The sequence below is a fragment of the Hyla sarda genome, chromosome 8 (assembly GCF_029499605.1).
Source record: "Hyla sarda isolate aHylSar1 chromosome 8, aHylSar1.hap1, whole genome shotgun sequence".
Lineage (NCBI taxonomy): Eukaryota > Metazoa > Chordata > Amphibia > Anura > Hylidae > Hyla > Hyla sarda.
The window spans coordinates 53996594-54015412 of NC_079196.1; the positions used below are offsets into that span (position 1 = coordinate 53996594).

The following is an 18819-nucleotide window of genomic DNA, read 5'->3' on the forward strand; positions in this document are numbered from 1 at the left end:
TGGAATCAGAATTAAAGGTAAAAGCATCCCAGAGTTATTAATGCTTAAAGTAACAGTGGTCAGATTTGCAAAAAAGGGCTCAGTCCTTAAGGGGTTAACACTAATTGGTTGCATATATTTATACTTTCTGACCAAATATTTTATGAAACTTATACTTTCAGATGTCTACTTTATTTTGAAAGCTTTTTTTTTATTAACATTTTAAATGAATTAGAAGCCTAACAATTAAACTTGACCACTTTGTAAAACTAGACCCCTTAAGGTAATCGCTAGGGGGTACAGTGAGTATTTTATCACCATAGTTTTTTGGCTTGAATTATTACAAAGTCAGTGTTAAAAATTTTCACAAATGCATCATTTGTAAGACATTTTTTTTGTACATCGCTTCTGATATTGAAATAAATGCACCCTATATTTTATTGAGCTGCTTGGTCCATGTTTGGAAATACCCTCACTTAGGCCTTATTTTGTTCATTGGCCGCGTGGTAGGACCCAGAAGGGGAGGAGTGCCATTTGGCTTTCAGGGCATCATTTTAGGCTGAATGGATTATAGGCCGCACTTCATGCCTGCAAAGGGTTTTAGCTGCCAGAACCATACAGAACCCCCACAAGTGACCCCATTTTGGAAACTACATCCCCTAAAGCAGGGTTCTCAAACTCAAATTATCCAGGGGCCACTGGAGGTAGCAGCTGGGCAGGCAGCAGGCTCCCCACTTTAGGTAGGCAGCAGGCTCCCCACTTTAGGTAGGCAGCAGGCTCCCCACTTTAGGTAGGCAGCAGGCTCCCCACTTTAGGTAGGCAGCAGGCTCCCCACTTTAGGTAGGCAGCAGGCTCCCCACTTTAGGTAGGCAGCAGGCTCCCCACTTTAGGTAGGCAGCAGGCTCCCCACTTTAGGTAGGCAGCAGGCTCCCCACTTTAGGTAGGCAGCAGGCTCCCCACTTTAGGTAGGCAGCAGGCTCCCCACTTTAGGTAGGCAGCAGGCTCCCCACTTTAGGTAGGCAGCAGGCTCCCCACTTTAGGTAGGCAGCAGGCTCCCCACTTTAGGTAGGCAGCAGGCTCCCCACTTTAGGTAGGCAGCAGGCTCCCCACTTTAGGTAGGCAGCAGGCTCCCCACTTTAGGTAGGCAGCAGGCTCCCCACTTTAGGTAGGCAGCAGGCTCCCCACTTTAGGTAGGCAGCAGGCTCCCCACTTTAGGTAGGCAGCAGGCTCCCCACATTAGTAAATAAGAAATAGAGAATGAGGAGGCTTTCACGGTGCAGCAGTTTTCTTTATTTTCAGTGCAGGGTTGGAGCAGTACAGCATCCACAGGTGCAGTGACAATTGTTTCACACCCCTTCTGGTAGTAGCAGGTTCCCCACATTAGGTAGAAGCAGGTTCCCCACATTAGGTAGAAGCAGGTTCCCCACATTAGGTAGCATTGTTGTTTCCCTAAAACCCCCTGACCACCCCACCCCCCCGACTCTCATGCACACACAGTTAACTGTCCTGCGCTATGCTTCTCCTTTCCGGCAGCGGCCTGAAGTCCTCCTGTGTGGGTCTGCGGAGGGACATCACATGCGCGACGTCCGTCATCAGACTCGGGCCGGTCCCCGGAGACGTGGAGGAGGGCGGGGTAAGTGAAGCCTTCCTGCATTTAGCGCTGCTTGCCCGAAGCAGCGCTAAATGCATGAAGAAGTTACCTGCCCAGCACCCGGAACTGCATGTCTTGGGCGTTGGGCAATACAAATTACATATACCAAGTGTGGGCCACAAACTTACGTTCCGCGGGCCGGGAGTTTGAGACCCCTGCCCTAAAGTATTCACCTAGACCAAGAGTAAGAATTTGTTTGGAATGGAAGTCGGGGGCCATGTGAGTTTACAAAGCCCCCATGGTGCCAGAACAGTGGACACGTGACCCCTACATGTGACCCCATTTTACACCCCACTGTTTGACAGATCTTTGGGACAGTACACTGTGCAAATGAAAAATAACATTTGTCAGTGTCAATGCTCTCTGTACCCCTTATTACATTATGTGAGGGGTGTAGTTTCCAAAATGGGGTCGTGTGTGTGTGTGGGGGGGGGGGGGTCCACTGTTCTGGCACCATTCTCTCTCAATGGTGCTCCTTCTCTTCTGAGCATTGTAGTTCGCCCACAGAGCACTTTACACCCACATATGGGGTATTTCGGGGGGCATTTTCTCCTATTACTTTTCTCCTGTTCTGGCACCATGGGGGCTTTGTAAACACACGTGGCCTTCAATTCCGGACAAATTTTCTCTCCAAAAGCCCAATGGCACTCCTCTTCTGAGCATTGAAGTGCGCCCGCAGAGCACTTTACATCCACATATGGGGTATGTTTTTCCTATTTTCCCTTGTAAAAATGAAAGATTTAGGGTAACACAAGCATTTTTGTGAAATTTATTTATTTCATTTTCCCATCCAACTTTAACAAAAATTCGTCAAACATCTGTGGGGTGTTAAGGTTCTCTATACCCCTTGTTACGTTCCTTGATCGGTGTAGTTTCCAAAATGGGGTCACATGTGGGTATTTTTTTGCGTTTATGTCAGAACCGCTTTAAAATCAGCCACCCCTGTGTAAATTTAGGCCACAAATGTACATAGTGTACCCAGGCGTTGTCACGGGATGCCTGCATAATGATTTCAGCAGACATCCTGGTCTGGTCCCCGCCTGGCGAGCGGCAGGGACCGGAATTCCCACGGGCGTACAGGTACGCCGTGTCCTTAAGGATCGGGTATGCAGAGCGTATGTTGAAACAATTTTTTTTGGGAATTGTGACAAATTCAATAAAATGGCGCATGCGTATTAATATATTTGCCTCACTCATTAAGGACTAGACACACTTCTTATGCTGATTGAGAACTTAGTTTTGTGACTAAAAGGTAAAAGCAATAAAGATATGTTTGTTGCGTGATGTTTATCCTCCCCCTTATGTGGCACTGCTTATGTGCTACACATAGTAATATGATCCATGTGGGTCCCACCTCTCCAGATAAAGGATCTGTTGCAGAAACTTCTATGAAAAATGTTGTTCCTTTTATCTGAATTTTGTTTGTTTCTGCAGGATATGCATGGATTTTTACAATCACTATTGACATGTTTGAAATTTATGCAACAAATCTGTCAGGTGTGAATGTCTTTACTCTTCTTAATGTTCTTGTGCATCACAACTTACTGTTATGTCTTTCTGTCATAGGTCTTAGTAGTATGGAAAAGAAGTTGGCCGAGTACAAATGTAACACAAATGAAGTTGTGAAGTTGAAATTGGGTAAGTAATAAAGAAAAATTTTTATTAACCCCTTAGGGACTCGGCCTAAATTCACCTTAAGGACTCAGCAAATTTTCGTTTTTTCCTCCTTCCCTTCTAAAAATCATAACTCTTTCAATTTTGCACCTACAGACCAATATAAGGGCTTGTTTTTTGCATCACCAATTGTACTTTGTAATGGCATCTCTTATAACCTGCGGCAAAACAAAAAAAAAATTTTTAGTGGGATGAAAAAAGAAACACCATTTTGTAACTTTTGGGGGCTCCCGTTTCTACGCAGTGCACTTTTTGGTAAAAATGACACCTTTATCTTTATTCTGTAGGTCAATACGGTTGCAAGGATACCCAAGTTATATAGGTTTTATTTTAATACTTAAAAAAAATTATAAAGTACATGCACCAAAATTAGTATGTTGAAAATTGTCATCTTCTGACCCCTATAACTTTTTTATTTTCCTGTGTTAGGGGGTGGTATGAGGGCTCATTTTTGCGCCGTTATCTGTAGTTTTTATCAGTACCATTTTTGTTTTAATAGGACTTTTTGATCGCTTTTTATTAATATTTTTATGTTATATGAAGTGACCAAAAATGCACAATTTTGGACTTTGGTATTTTTTTTAATTGTACATCATCGACTGTGTGGTTTAGCTAACCTAATATTTTTATAGTTCGGACATTTTTGGGAAGGGGATAATTAACTTTTATAAAAAAAGATATAGATATATATATATATATATATTTTTTTTTAACACATCGGGGGCTAAAACATGCAATCTTCTGATTGCATACACTGATCAGTGTTACGCCATTGCAAAGCACTGATCAGTGTAACCGGCAATCTTCTGCTCTAGCCGGCTTCGCAGGCATGGAGCAGTAGATCACCGATCGGACAATGGAGAGGCAGGTTAGGACCCTCCCGTCGTCCGGTAAGCTGATTGAGACATTGCAATTTTGTCGCGATTAGTCCCGATCAGCTCAGATGAGCTGCCGGGATTCTTTTACTTTAGCTTTAGATACCGCAATCAACTTTGAACGCGGCATCTAAAGGGTTAACCTAAGCACTTTAGTCTTTAGGAGTAAACTGTATACTGTTTTTAACACTTACTTCATGTTCTATTTTATACTAGTGCGCTTTCCTGAGGACATTGACGATGAGGGCACAACGTTCAGCCCAGAGTTTAGTCACCAGATATTTGGAGATGAGTAAGTATTATAGAAAGATAACTGGGTAAATAACATTTCCTATGGTTTCACACATATTGGGTGGAAGTAAAAGATTTTTTTTCCAATTTACCCTCAATTTGTGAATTCCATTTTCCCCATATAATTGAAAGTTAGTCAAATATCCTTTTCCCAATAAAGCCAGCTTGTTCACAAAAAGGGGCACGAATTCATGCATAAAACAATTCCTTGGGCTTAAATAAACATGTTTCACGTTTCTGATGCACATTTTACTAATTCTAACATTACAAAAATCTTGCTTTGGCTATTGCACAGTATAGAATTTATGGCACACCATGTAAAAAGCTGTGCACCTGTGCTATTTGTTTTAAAACATGCAGATCTATCCCTATCCTATGCATAATTTTTTTACATGACATGCACCAAAACGTGCAATATTGGAGAAAACTTTCACAGAAATTTACTACAGGGAATAAGTGAGTTTCAAAAAAGCAGATTCCTCAAACAGTGTTTTAATTTTAGTTGTCAGTAAATTGTGAAAAGATGAAGTCATTCAGTTTTTTTTATTTATTTATTTTTTATTCCTCCCCCTTCCCAGTTTTTAGAAAAATGCCAAGTTGATCTAGCAACAAGTCCTTCCTCTAACTTTCTTATTCCTTTTTGAATGCACTCCTTTGCTCAGATAACTTCATGAAAAACTGCAGTGCTGAAAAAAAATTATTAATAAAATACTCCTTCCTTAAAGGATTGACTTACCACTCCTGTTGCTCCTGGCCCTGTGCCGCTGCAGGTTTTCCGACAGAAGTGTCTCAGTGGGCGCGTACATTTTTTTCTTATACATCTCTCTTTTCTTGCTTGTGCTCTACTCTAACAATATGCTACAACCTATTTTAGTGGGAAAGCTTTAGGCATTTCTTGTTTCACTAACTTGTGTCCAATAAGGTTCTCCAGTCGGAACAACTAAATTCTAAACTAAATTATATTGACTACACCAAGTAATATATTGTCCGTATTTTCTACACCAGAAATCCACAACAAAGTACATTGCAGCTGAATAGGGTTTTACGGAACTACCTCACATGCAGTGTGAAAATTCTGTGTGACTTAGATGGCATACTGCCCATTATGATGTGGTTTTTACCCTTTGCGATCTGGTGCATAAAATATGTCACACACTGCATGTGGTTTATCAGAAATTAAAAGGCAATTCCTGGTAACATTTATTTTTTTTCTGTCTTGTCAGCGAAGTGGCTTTTGGATACAAAGGTTTGCAGATTCTGCTTTACTACAGCGCTGGGAGCCTATCCACTATGTTCCGTGTAAATTACACCTCTAAAGTTGATGACAAGTTTGAAGAGGTCCAAGTAAGTGTTATTTTAATTTACTTTTATACAGGAATCATACTCTGTAAAAAAAAAATAAAAGCTACATGTAATATTTTGTCTCTTTGGGTGTGTTTATTTAGCACAGTTTTCGTTATGTTGTTATGCCCTCCCCCTGTTCCTGATATATACAGTACAGACCAAAAGTTTGGAAACACCTTCTCATTCAATGAGTTTTCTTTATTTTCATGACCATGAAAATTGTAGATTCACACTGAAGGCATCAAAACTATGAATTAACACATGTGGAATTATAGACATAACAAAAAAGTGTGAAACAACTGAAAATATGTCATATTCTAGGTTCTAAGTAGCCACCTTTCACTTTGATTACTGCTTTGCACACTCTTGGCATTCTCTTGATGAGCTTCAAGAGGTAGTTACCTGAAATGGTTTTCCAACAGTCTTGAAGGAGTTCCCAGAGATGCTTAGCACTTGTTGGCCCTTTTGCCTTCATTGGGTTCAGGTCTGGTGACTGTGGAGGCCAGGTCATCTGGCGCAGCACCCTATCGTTCTCTTTCTTGGTCAAATAGCCCTTACACAGCCTGGAGGTGTCTTTGGGGGGTCATTGTCCTGTTGAAAAATAAATGATGGTCCAACTAAACGCAAACCGGATGGAATAGCATGCCGCTGCAAGATGCTGTGGTAGCCATGCTGGTTCAGTATGCCTTCAATTTTGAATAAATCCCCACCAGTGTCACCAGCAAAGCACCATCACACCTCCTCCTCCATGCTTCACGGTGGGAACCAGGCATGTAGATTCCATCCGTTCACCTTTTCTGCGTCGCACAAAGACACGGTGGTTGGAACCAAATATATCAAATTTGGACTAATCAGACTAAAGCACAATTTCCACTAGTCAAATGTCCATTCCTTTTGTTATTTAGCCCAAACAATTCTCTTTTGCTTGTTGCCTTTCCATAGCAGTGGTTTCCTAGTATATATTCTACCATGAAGGCCTGATTCACATTAAATCAATGAACTGCAGCGGCTTTTGCAGTGCCAGAGACCGCTGCCCGCTTCTCTCCCCCTGCCTGTCCTGGGGTCCTTTTGAATCCTACCACCGCCGCTGCCCCCCTATCTATACTCTGCCCAGAGACCGCCGCCGCCCGCTTATCTCCCCCTGCCGGTCCTTAGTCCAACCACCGTAGCTGCCCCACTGCCTCCCCCATTCCCGGCTTTATAATTACCTGTTCCCGGGGTCCGCGCTACTTATGGCTCCGGCGGCGTCCTGAGCTGTCACTGCGCGCACGGACGGTGACGTCACGGTGACGTGACGTCTGTTTTAGAGCTATGTATTCTCCAGCTGTGTGCTTCCAGCTCATGCAAAACTACAGACAAGTGGAAAACTACAGGAAGTGTGGGTATGCTTGGAGTATGCTTGAACTGCCAAAGCTTTCTGGCTCCTGAATGACAAAGAAACTGATCAGACATTCAGGAATCTGTGAAAGCTGAATTGCACACAAAGTGACAGCTATGTTGTGTAGCATCCAGGTCTACTAAGAACAGATAGAAAATGTATGCATAAAAACTACTGTGCAGTGATTTTCAGACTGCCAGGCTGCTCCCAGACTCGAAGCAGATGAGTCATCACAGTGAGGGAGAGAGATGGACACGCCCTCTCCATAAGGCAAGAACCAAAAGCAAGTGAGCAACATATAAATGCTATTTGTTTGGGATATATAGGTCCTAGACACACAAATGATAAAGATATGTAGATGATCAGGATTAGGTACTGAGTAACAGATCACATTTTTTTTTTAGTTTTTTTTTTGCACTATGACAGGTACGCTTTAAGGTCTAATACTTTGTCTGGGATAATGTATCTTAATGGCAGTTTACATACTGAGGGCGCTGCACCGCAATTGATGTATTTTCAATTTGTCATTATGACAACACTACATTAATTTGTCCCTTTTAGGCCTACATAGGAACAGAAAGCAAAAAGGTTAAAAAAAAAAAAAAATCCCCTCCCCTTTAACCCTACAGTTTTTTCTTTTGCTGTGAAGCAGCAGTATAGACAGGTTATCATCTCTGGCTCTTGGATTGGGAATGCATCATGTAGCTCTGTGTATTCCATTCGGTGGAAGTTTGGCACCCTCGGGTCGTCTTCTACTCTCCTTTTATTATAGCATCGGGTCAGTCTTCTTAGGAAGGCTCCTTTCTGGTCCCATGAGGTGGGGGCCTTTCTTTGGCCGGCCTGGGCAGCTCAGGTGTGTAACCCCTGTTTGCATCCTTTTTTCAGCTGGTCTGGGTGCTGGCTCGAGAGTGTACCTGCCTTGTGACTGGCCGGCTGCCAGAAGTCTGGCCTTTAAGATGGCGCTGTCCATCAGGAACTTTGCAGACACTGGGGGACTTGCACCTTCCCTCTATTCATCCTTCTGCTGACCATATTTTGTCCCAGAGTCACTACAGAACCATTCAGACACAGGTCCTGATTGTGTGAAATCGCTCTGAATTTTCTGTGGAAAAGCAGATTACAATTTCATGCCAAGTAAAAAGGTCTCTAAAATGGTGGCTTTTGAGATTTGAAGTCGCTCTTCGAAGCATTAAAGGGGTATTCCGGGTTCTAACATTTTATCCCCTATCCAAAGGATAGGGGATAAAATGTTTGATAGTGGGGGGGCCGCCGCTGGGACCCTCCGCGATCTCGCTGCAGCACCCGCATTGTCTGCGGAGCTGCGTCTCCAGTTCCGGAAACCTCCGGGACTGGAGACATAATGCCACACCCCCTCCATTCATGTCTATGGGAGGGGGTGTAATGACAATGTGGGTGCTGCAGCGAGATTGCGGGGGCTCCCAGCGGTGGGCCCCCTGCAATCATACATCTTATCCCCTATCCTTTGGATAGGGGATAAAATGTTAGATGCCGGAATACCCCTTTAAAAGCTTTGAAAATCACCATGTAAAGGTATATTCGGACAATGTTATAACTGTGGCCTTCATGAGTCATCAAGGGGGGAAAAAGATGCAATATCCTAAAGATTTTGTCTGAGAAAATTCTCCTCGGCAGAAGAGAATGTGGCCACACTCGTGACAGTTCATCTCGACTGAGTAGACAACTCAGAAGCTGACTTTCTAGGTCGACATCTAAGAGATCCAGGTAAATGGGAGCTGAATCTCTAAGTATTTCAGCCCTAAAATTGGGGCTATCCAGGGATATTCTGTGGAGAAAAAAAGTATTTAATCAGCCACCAATTGTGCAAGTTCTCCCACTTAAAAAGATGAGAGGCCTGTAATTTTCATCACAGGTATACCTCAACTATGAGAGACAGAATGGGGGGAAAGAATAAGAATACAGGAAATCACATTGTAGGATTTCTAATGAATTAATTGGTAATTTCCTCGGTAAAATAAGTATTTGGTCACCTACAAACAAGCAATATTTCTGGCTCACAGACCTGTAACTTCTTCTTTAAAAGTCTCCTCTGTCCTCCACTTGTTACCTGTATTAATGGCACCTGTTTGAACTTATCAGTATAAAAAACACCTGTCCACAACCACAAACAGTCCAAAGAGCTGTCGAAGGACACCAGAAACAAAATTGTAGATCTGCACCAGGCTGGGAAGACTGATTCTGCAATAGCCAAGCAGCTTGGTGTGAAGAAATCAACTATGGGAGCACACAAGATCTGGGGCTCCACACAAGATCTCACCCTGTGGTGTTAAAATGATCACAAGAACAGTGAACAAAAATCCAGAACCACACGAGGGACCTAGTGAATGAGCTGCAGAGAGCTGGGACCAAAGTAACAAAGGCTACCATCCGTAACACACTACGCCGCCAGGGCGCTCAAATCATGCAGTGCCAGACGTGTCCGTCCCCCCCCCCCCCCCCCCGCTTAAGCCAGTACATGTCCGGGCCCGTCTGAAGTTTTCTAGAGAACATTTGGATGATCCAGAAGAGTATTGGGAGAATGTCATATGGTCAGATGAAACCAAAGTAGAACTTTTTGGTAAAAACTCAACTCATTGTGTTTGGAGAAGAAAGAATGCTGAGTTGCATCCAAAGAACACCATACCTACTGTGAAGCATGGGGATGGAAACATCATGCTTTGGGGCTGTTTTTCAGCAAAGGGACCAGGACGACTGATCTGTGTAAAGGAAAGAAGGAATGGGGCCATGTATCGTGAAATTTTAAATGAAAACCTCCTTCCATCAGCAAGAGCATTGAAGATGACACGTGGCTGGGTCTTTCAGCATGACAATGATCCCAAACACACCACCAGGGAAACAAAGGAGTGGCTTCTTAAGAAGCATTTCAAGATTCTGGAGTGGCCTAGCCAGTCTCCAGATCTCAACTCCATAAAAAAATCTGTGGAGGGAGTTGAAAGTCAGTGTTGCCCAGCGACAGCCCCAAAACATCACTGCTCTAGAGGAGATCTTCATGGAGGAATGGGCCAGAATACCAGCAACAGTGTGTGAAAACCTTGTGAAGACTTACAGAGAATGTTTGAGCTCTGTCCTTGCCAACAAAGGGTATATAACAATGTATTGAGATGAACTTTGTTATTGACCAAATACTTATTTTCCACCATAATTTGCAAACAAATTCTTCAAATAAAATCAGACAATGATTTTATGGATTTTTTTTTATTCTCATTATGTCTCTCATAGTTGAGGTATACCTATGATGAAAATTACAGCCTCTCATCTTTTTAAGTGGGAGAACTTGCACAATTGGTGGCTGACTACTTTTTTTCCCCCACTGTAGTAGACAAATCAGGAAAGTATTTTCTCTCCAAATCAGAGACAGCCCAGAGGCAGTAGATGCTCTTAAGCAAGAATGGTCGATCAGTCTAGTCTACGCTTTTCCTCCTTATCCTCTAATAAGGTCTCTTCAGAAGATCTGGATAGAGAAGGTATAGGTAATCTTTACAGCCCTTATGTGGCCAAAGGCAAGTTGGTTGAATGTGGCCTCCTACATGGACCTCGCGTTCGGTTGGAAGGTGCTACAGGCTATGGTCCCTCCCTAAACACCATTTATCTAGTACAGTGGTCTCCAATCTGCGGACCTCCAGATGTTGCAAAACTACAACTCCCAGCATGCCCAGACAGCCGTTGGCTGTCCGGGCATGCTGGGAGTTGTAGTTTTGCAACATCTGGAGGTCCGCAGGTTGAAGACCATTTATCTAGTATGTCTCATGGTGCAGTCATGATGCCGACTTGAAAAGTTAGAATTATATCTTAACGATAATTGTTGTTTTTTCATGAGTTCATCAAAACCGAGCATATTTATTCCTGCCCTTTATACAAAATCACTGAGAAGTAGAAGGGATGTGCCTTTTTAACCTGTTCCTATGTAGGCCTAAAGGGGACAATCTCATGTGGTGCTGTTGTGATTGATAATTTATCATTCTAACTTTTTCCCATTCATGGTTTTTCTCATATAGCATCAAAATTGCCCTTTTAATTTGCAGTTTTCTCGTGCACAAGACTCTTTAACCTCTTAAGGACGCAGGGCGTATGGATACGCCCTGCATCCCGAGTCCTTAAGGACGCAGGGCGTATCCATACGCCCGTGGGAATTCCGGCCCCCACCGCTAGCCGGTTGGGGACCGGAGCCGGATGCCTGCTGAAATCGTTCAGCAGGCATCCCGGCATATCGCCCAGGGGGGTCATTATGCCCCCCCCATGTCGGCGATCGCCGCAGATCGCTGGACAATTCAGTCCAGCGATCTGCGGCGATTCCGGGTCAATCGGGTCTCCGGTGACCCGGAATTACTGGCTGTTCGGGGCCGTCTCGGACGGCCCCGAACAGCCAGAGTCTGCAGGGGTGAGGTGGCACTGGTGCCACCTCACGATCGCCCTGATTCGTCGGCCGGATTACCGGCCGACCAATCAGGGCGCCTGCTGCGGGCGTCACTCCCGCACCCGCTCCGCCCCTCTTCCGGAGGGCGTGAGCGGGTGCGGGAAGACGACCCCGGGTGCTGGGGACCCCAATCCCCGGCGTCCATGTTGGGATCGGGGCCCCAGGAGCGACGGCGGCGGCGAGGGACAGCCTGCGATGGAGCAGCAGCAGGAGGTGAGTTACAGCCTCCTGCTGTTGCTTAGCAACAGCTCCCAGCATGCAAAAAGGGCATGCTGGGAGCTGTAGTTATGCAACAGCAGGAGGCAGACCACCACAACTCCCAGCATTCCCTTATGGGCATGCTGGGACTTATGGTTTTGCAACAGCTGGAGGCACATTTTTTCTATGGAAAAGTGTACCTTCAGCTGTTGTATAACTACAACTCCCAGCTTGCACAAACAGCTAAAGTGCATGCTGGGAGTTGTAGTGGTGCATCTGCTGGTTGCATAACTACAACTCCCAGCATGCCCGTTGGCTGTCGGTGACTGCTGAGAGTTGTAGTTTTGCAACAGCTGAAGGCACACTGGTTGTGAAACTTAGAGTTTTTTTTTTTTTACCTAACTCAGTGTTTCACGACCGGTGTGCCTCCAGCAGTTGCAAACTACAACTCCCAGCAGTCACCTTACACCATGCACCGTACATGCTGGGAGTTTGTAGTTTTGCAACAGCTGGATGTCCCCCCCCAATGTGAACGTACAGGGTACACTCACATGGGCGGAGGATTACAGTAAGTATCCGGCTGCAAGTTTGAGCTGCAGCAAATTTTCTGCAATAGCTCAAACTGCCAGCGAGAAACTACTGTGAACCCCCGTCCGTGTGACTGTACCCTAAAAACACTACACTACACTACCACAAAAAATAAAATAAAAAGTAAAAAACACTACATATACACATACCCCTACACAGCCCCCCTCCCCTCCCCAATAAAAATGAAAAACGTCTGGTACGCCATGGTTTCCAAAACGGAGCCTCCAGCTGTTGCAAAACAACAACTCCCAGTATTGTCGGACAGCCGTTGACTGTCCAGGCATGCTGGGAGTTTTGCAACAGCTGGAGGCACCCTGTTTGGGAATCACTGGCGTAGAATACCCCTTTGTCCACCCCTATGCAATCCCTAATTTAGGCCTCAAATGCGCATGGCGCTCTCACTTTGGAGCCCTGTCGTATTTCAAGGCAACAGTTAAGGGTCACATATGGGGTATCGCCGTACTCGGGAGAAATTGGGCTTCAAATTTTGGGGGGTATTTTCTGCTTTTACCCTTTTTAAAAATGTGAAGTTTTTGGGAAAAGAAGCATTTTAGGTAAACATTTTTTTATTTTTTTACATATGCAATAGTCGTGAAACACCTGTGGGGTATTAAGGTTCACTTAACCCCTTGTTACATTCCCCGAGGGCTCTAGTTTCCAAAATGGTATGCCATGTGTTTTTTTTTGCGGTCCTGGCACCATAGGGGCTTCCTAAATGCGGCATGCCCCCAGAGCAAAATTTGCTTTCAAAAAGCCAAATGTGACTCCTTCTCTTCTGAGACCTGTAGTGCGCCAACAGAGCACTTTTCACCCCCATATGGGGTGTTTTCTGAATCGGGAGAAATTGGGCTTCAAATTTTGGGGGGTATTTTCTGCTTTAACCCTTTGTATAAAATGTAAATTTTTTGGGAAACCAAGCATTTTAGGTAATTTTTTTTATTTTTTTACATATGCAAAAGTCGTGAATCACCTGTGGGGTATTAAGGTTCACATTACCCCTTGTTACGTTCCCCGAGGGGTCTAGTTTCCAAAATGGTATGCCATGTGGGGTTTTTTGCAGTTCTGGCACCATAGGGGCTTCCTAAAGGTGACATGCCCCCCAAAAACCATTTGACACTCCTTCCCTTCTGAGCCCTCTACTGCGCCCGCCGAACACTTTACATATACATATGAGGTATGTGCTTACTCGAGAGAAATTGGGTTTCAAATACAAGTAAAATTTTTCTCCTTTTTACCCCTTGCAAAAATTCAAAAATGCGAGTGTAAAAAATGAAGATTGTGTATTTTCTCCTTCACTTTGCTGCTATTCCTGTGAAACACCTTAAGGGTTAAAACGCTGACTGAATGTCATTTTGAATACTTTCGGGGGTGCAGTTTTTATAATGGGGTCATTTATGGGGTATTTCTAATATGAAGACCCTTCAAATCCACTTCAAACCTGAACTGGTCCCTGAAAAAAAGCGAGTTTAAAAATTTTGTGAAAAATTGGAAAATTGCTGCGGAACTTTGAAGCCTCTGGTGTCTTCCAAAAGTAAAAACTCATCAATTTTATGATGCAAATATAAAGTAGACATATTGTATATGTGAATAAAAAAAAAAAATTATTTTGAATATCCATTTTCCTTACAAGCAGAGAGCTTCAAAGTTAGAAAAATGCAAAATTTTCAAATTTTTCATCCAATTTTGGGATTTTTCACCAAGAAAGGATGCAAGTTACCAAAAATTTTTACCACTACGTTAAAGTAGAATATGTCACGAAAAAACAATCTCGGAATCAGAATGTTAACTAAAAGCATTCCAGAGTTATTAATGTTTAAAGTGACAGTGGTCAGATTTGCAAAAAATGGCAGAGTCCTTAAGGTGAAAAAGGGCTCAGTCCTTAAGGGGTTAAATTGTTGTTTAGTTAGAACACTGATCTATTTAGATGGAGTTGGAGATGGAGATGTCCGGCACGCACTTTTCTTATTTTATCCGGTCCGTGCTGCAAAAAAAAAGAAAAACTTTCTCTTGCCTGCCTACGTGCCCCTGGAGCTCCGGTACAGGCGTTCGGTCCCCGGGCTGTATTCTTTTTACTTCCTGTTAGCCCGGCACGTCACATGGAGCTTCAGCCTATCACCGGCCGAGGCGGGACATCGCTGCGGCCTGTGATAGGCTGAAGCTCCGTGTGACGTGCCGGGCTAACAGGAAGTAAGAAGCAAACAGCCCGGTGACCGTACACCTGTACCGGAGCTCCGGGGGCACGTAGGCAGGCAAGAGAAAGTGTATTCTTTTTTTTTTTTTGCCAGCCCGGACCTGATAAAATAAGAAAAGTGCGTGCCAGATTACTCCTTTAAGCTCTACATCCCTTTTCTTCACAACTTGGATTATTTTTTGACGTCCTAATCCTATCACACACACAATTGGCACTTCTTTTCTACAAGTTTATTTTGGCTCCTACTTTGGTCTGCTACTGAACTATTTTTTATATATAATTTTCTTGATATTAATTAACCCCTTAGTTCTGCAGTGATTTTGTTTTTTTGCCTATGTTTTTCCATCCTTATCTTTTTAAGATCCGCCATTTTATTCCATTGAAAGAGCCATATGAGGGCTTATTTTTTGTGACATTTTACCCTTCATTTTATGACATTGGTGAAGGGGGAGGTTTATGGAAAAATTCATCAGCTGCGTTGGGTTTATTGAGAGGTGCACGCCTCACTTGAGTACTGCCTTTATAATGCTTTTTTGCACCTTGTTTAACAAGGGGTTATGGCTTATAGATGGGGGTAGCTTGGCAGAATGGGGTGGGGTTTGGTGTGCCACACCATGCACCAGAACTGTGCCATACAATATTGGTGTCAAATAATCCAACCAGGAGGGGGCATAACATTAGATGATGTCAAAAGTCTCTCACACAGTACTGATCAGTTTAGTGCATAGTGAGACTTCCTGCTCTGACTGCACGGTCACACTGAGTATGTCTACATTGAGTAATTTAACATGGTGGAATCTGCATGAAATGCGAGTCTCATTGATTTTTATATGAATCTGGGACCATGTGCACACACGGTACTGTTCATGTGGAAATGTGACGCAGATTTGAATTCTGCTGACATGTCAATTTTTGATGCAAAATCCATGCAGAATTGCAGTTCTGTTCCAAATCTAGTTAAATTCACATGAAACTTTACTTATTAATTTACCCTGTGTCAACATACCTTTAGGATTTGAAAATCTGCTCCAGTATGTTTAAAGTTTTGTGTCAATTTGTTTTGTCCATATTATTCACTTTTCATTGACTAAACAGATTCCAGCTCTCGTTTTTCTCCCTATTGTGGCCTTAATATGTTAGAATTGCAGTCTATGTTAAGATGTATTCTTATGGGCTAATCCCTTTCTTTTAATAGCCTTTCAGTTTACTGTACAGTTTGTATTTATGTATGTTTTCCAACACAGTAACTATATGAAGTGTAATAAAACACCTAATTGACATTATCATAGTAGTAATATAGAGTGCTAAAACAGCCACTAGTTTTGTATGATATCATTACATCAATGCAACTTGTAAATTGTGTAGATAAAGAAAACAAATTGACGTTGTTTGAAATGTTCATAGAGAATCTAAAAGTGCGGGGTCATCGGTTAGCTGTTTATTGTTCCCACTTCTGTAGTAATAAACTGGCCAGAGTTAGGAAAGGCAAAAGCGTGTCTCTCCTTTCTCCGGCAATAACTTACAGGGGTAAGTGAATGCCGATATAAGTGCTATTCATCTGCAGGTGCATTGCCTCAACTAGGGGATAATGGTTGAAAGGACAGGAATTAGTAGCATGTTGTATTAGCCTTTTGTAGCGTATTTTTGTCCTAAGCATCTTAATTTCCCTGTGTGAATGGCGAGCGGCAAGAGTGTGGGTTCTGAACTAATACTCATCATGCATGTAAACGGTGTGAAAGGGTTTCTTAGCCAGTGAACACAGAGTGTTCTTGTGTGAGCCCTTGTGGAAATAGATACAATACAAACATTTCAGCCAAACGCGATGTAGACTCCATTGAGTAAAAACCTGGCTCCATTGTTTCACTGCCCTCCCATACACAGTGAGAACAGAGAGTCCCTGAATAGGGGTGCAAGCTCATTTTTGTTCCATAGACTGCTAGGCTTTTAGGGACTACATTGAGGGGGGCACTTTTTTGTTAAGTTGAGACCAATTCATTGTGTTTTATTGCCTGGTGAGAAGCAGTAATATGTTATTGTGAAAGTTCATCAAATATTCATGGTTTAAGATAAGTAGTAAATGTATTCATTCAAGTGGCCCTAGGGGATTTGTAAAGGAATATGGAGTCTGCTCAGCTGACAGTCTACAGGGAGACGGCGCTTGTTTAACAAGCTTACGTCTAATCTCTGATTACGATTTGTCTGAGAGGATTTCCTCTTTTTATTGTTGGAAATCTGCATAAAAACAACCGTTTTCACAACTTGTAATTCCTTGTAATCCTAAATTGGAGATCTTGACTTGCTCTCCAGTCTTCCTAAATGCAATGTGTTATTTTTTATGTAAAATTCTATTAAACAAGCTTTTAGGGACTGCCCCCCCCCCCTTCTGACTTTTTTAGTCCCTGCTCTATTATATGATTACATATTCCTCTTTGTCACCAGTGGGATTGCACCTGTCCTTGCTTGAATAGGGTGAGACTAGAGCTCTTTAATTTTTTCCCCCCCTCATAGTACCCCTTTCCTTACCATTCATTTATATTGACAAATGTGGTATCTTGATATGTCACAGCTGTATATTGTAGACTGTCTATATTTTATTTTGTTTGCAGTGCGTGCACATTTTTATTTAGCTTGCAGTGCGTTCACACGGACCCTTTCTCGGTTTCCTCTGTTCTTGATTGCAAGAATACTGCTGCATGTAGTGCTGCACGTAGAGCATCTGTGACAAAAACCATGATGGGTTCCAGTAAAAGTCAGTGGAGTCCATTGCTGACTGGAGCCATTGTAAAATGATTTTGTCATGCCAGCACAGCTTGGATCCTAAATGCAAGCCATTTTTACTGCATTGGATGGATAAGAAAAGAAAAATTGATTTGTGAAAGTGGGCATAGCCAATGAACACAAGTGCCACTGAGGTTATATGCAGACTTCTTTAACCCCTTAACGACGAGCGCCGTAAATGTACGTCCTGGTGAGGTGGTACTTAACGCACCAGGACGTTCATTTACGTCCTAAGCATAACCGCGAGCATCGGAGCGATGCTGATCGCAGCCAGGGACCCGCCCGTAATGGTGGACTCCTGCGATCCCGCGGATGTCCGCCATTAACCCCTCAGATGCCGTGATCAATACAGATCACGGCATCTGCAGCATCGCGGCCACTAAAATGGATGATCGGATCGCCCGCAGCGCTGCCGCGGCGATCCGATCATCCTGCACGGCAGCCGGAGGTCCCCTCACCTGGCTCCCCTCCCTTCCCGGCGTCTTCTGCTCTGATCTGCCTTCCCGCAGACCAGAGCAGAAGATGACCGATAACCCTGATCAGTGCTATGTCCTATACATAGCACTGAACAGGATTAGCAATCGAGTGATTGCTATAAATAGTCCCCTATGGGGACTATTAAAGTGTAAAAATAAAAGTAAAAAAAGTATAAAAATAAAGTAAAAAAATGTGAAAAACCCCCTCCCCCAATAAAACGTAAATGGTCCCATTTTCCCTATTTCACCCCCAAAAAGGGGGGGATAGGATACGAAATGGGGAGAAACTAGCTTAAAGGGGTACTCTGCCGCTACACATCTTATCCCCTATGCAAAGGATAGGGGATAAAATGTCTGATCGCAGGGGGCCTGCTGCTGGGGACCCCCGCAATCCCCGTCTGCAGCAGCCCGGAGCAGAGTTTTCACCGAGGCTGATGATGGGCGGTGCAGGCGTGACGCCCCTTCCATAGTCTTGCATTGAGGGTGCGGACTTGATGTCATGAGGGGGCGGGTCCGTAACATCATGATGCCCCATTCCCTGCACCGCCCATCATCAGCCTCAGAGAAAACTTACCTCCGGGCTGCTGCAGGGGGGGATCGCAGGGGTCGCCAGCGGCGGGCCCCCCACGATCAGACACGTTATCCCCTTTGGATAGGGGATAAGATGTCTAGGGGCGGAGTACTCCTTTAATTCCTCCTTCACATTTTACATGCCTGGTATAGTCTGCACATAGCTTTTATTTTAATTTATTACCTAAAATTTATTGTAAAAATCAGTATACAGTGGTCCCTCAACATACGATGGTAATTCGTTCCAAACGAGCCATTGTTTGTCGAATCCATTGTATGTTGAGGGATTCGTGCAATGTAAAGTATAGGAAGCTGTACTCGCCTGTCCCCGCCGCTCGAGATGGTGTCCCTGCTGCTCCCGATGGTGATCCGG

The 18819-nt window shown here is 43.7% G+C and overlaps 1 protein-coding gene across 2 annotated transcripts in view; it reads left to right on the top strand.

The window, feature by feature from the left end:
* The window catches only part of HAT1 (histone acetyltransferase 1), an 84824-nt gene that overhangs the window by 28695 nt on the left and 37310 nt on the right, over window positions 1-18819 (top strand). For both annotated transcript variants that reach the window (XM_056536113.1, XM_056536112.1), the window contains exons 2-4: window positions 3197-3268; window positions 4396-4471; window positions 5694-5814. In XM_056536113.1, the coding sequence (XP_056392088.1) occupies window positions 3208-3268; window positions 4396-4471; window positions 5694-5814 (258 nt within the window). In that variant the 5' untranslated portion in view covers window positions 3197-3207. The remainder of the gene's footprint in view (window positions 1-3196; window positions 3269-4395; window positions 4472-5693; window positions 5815-18819) is intronic.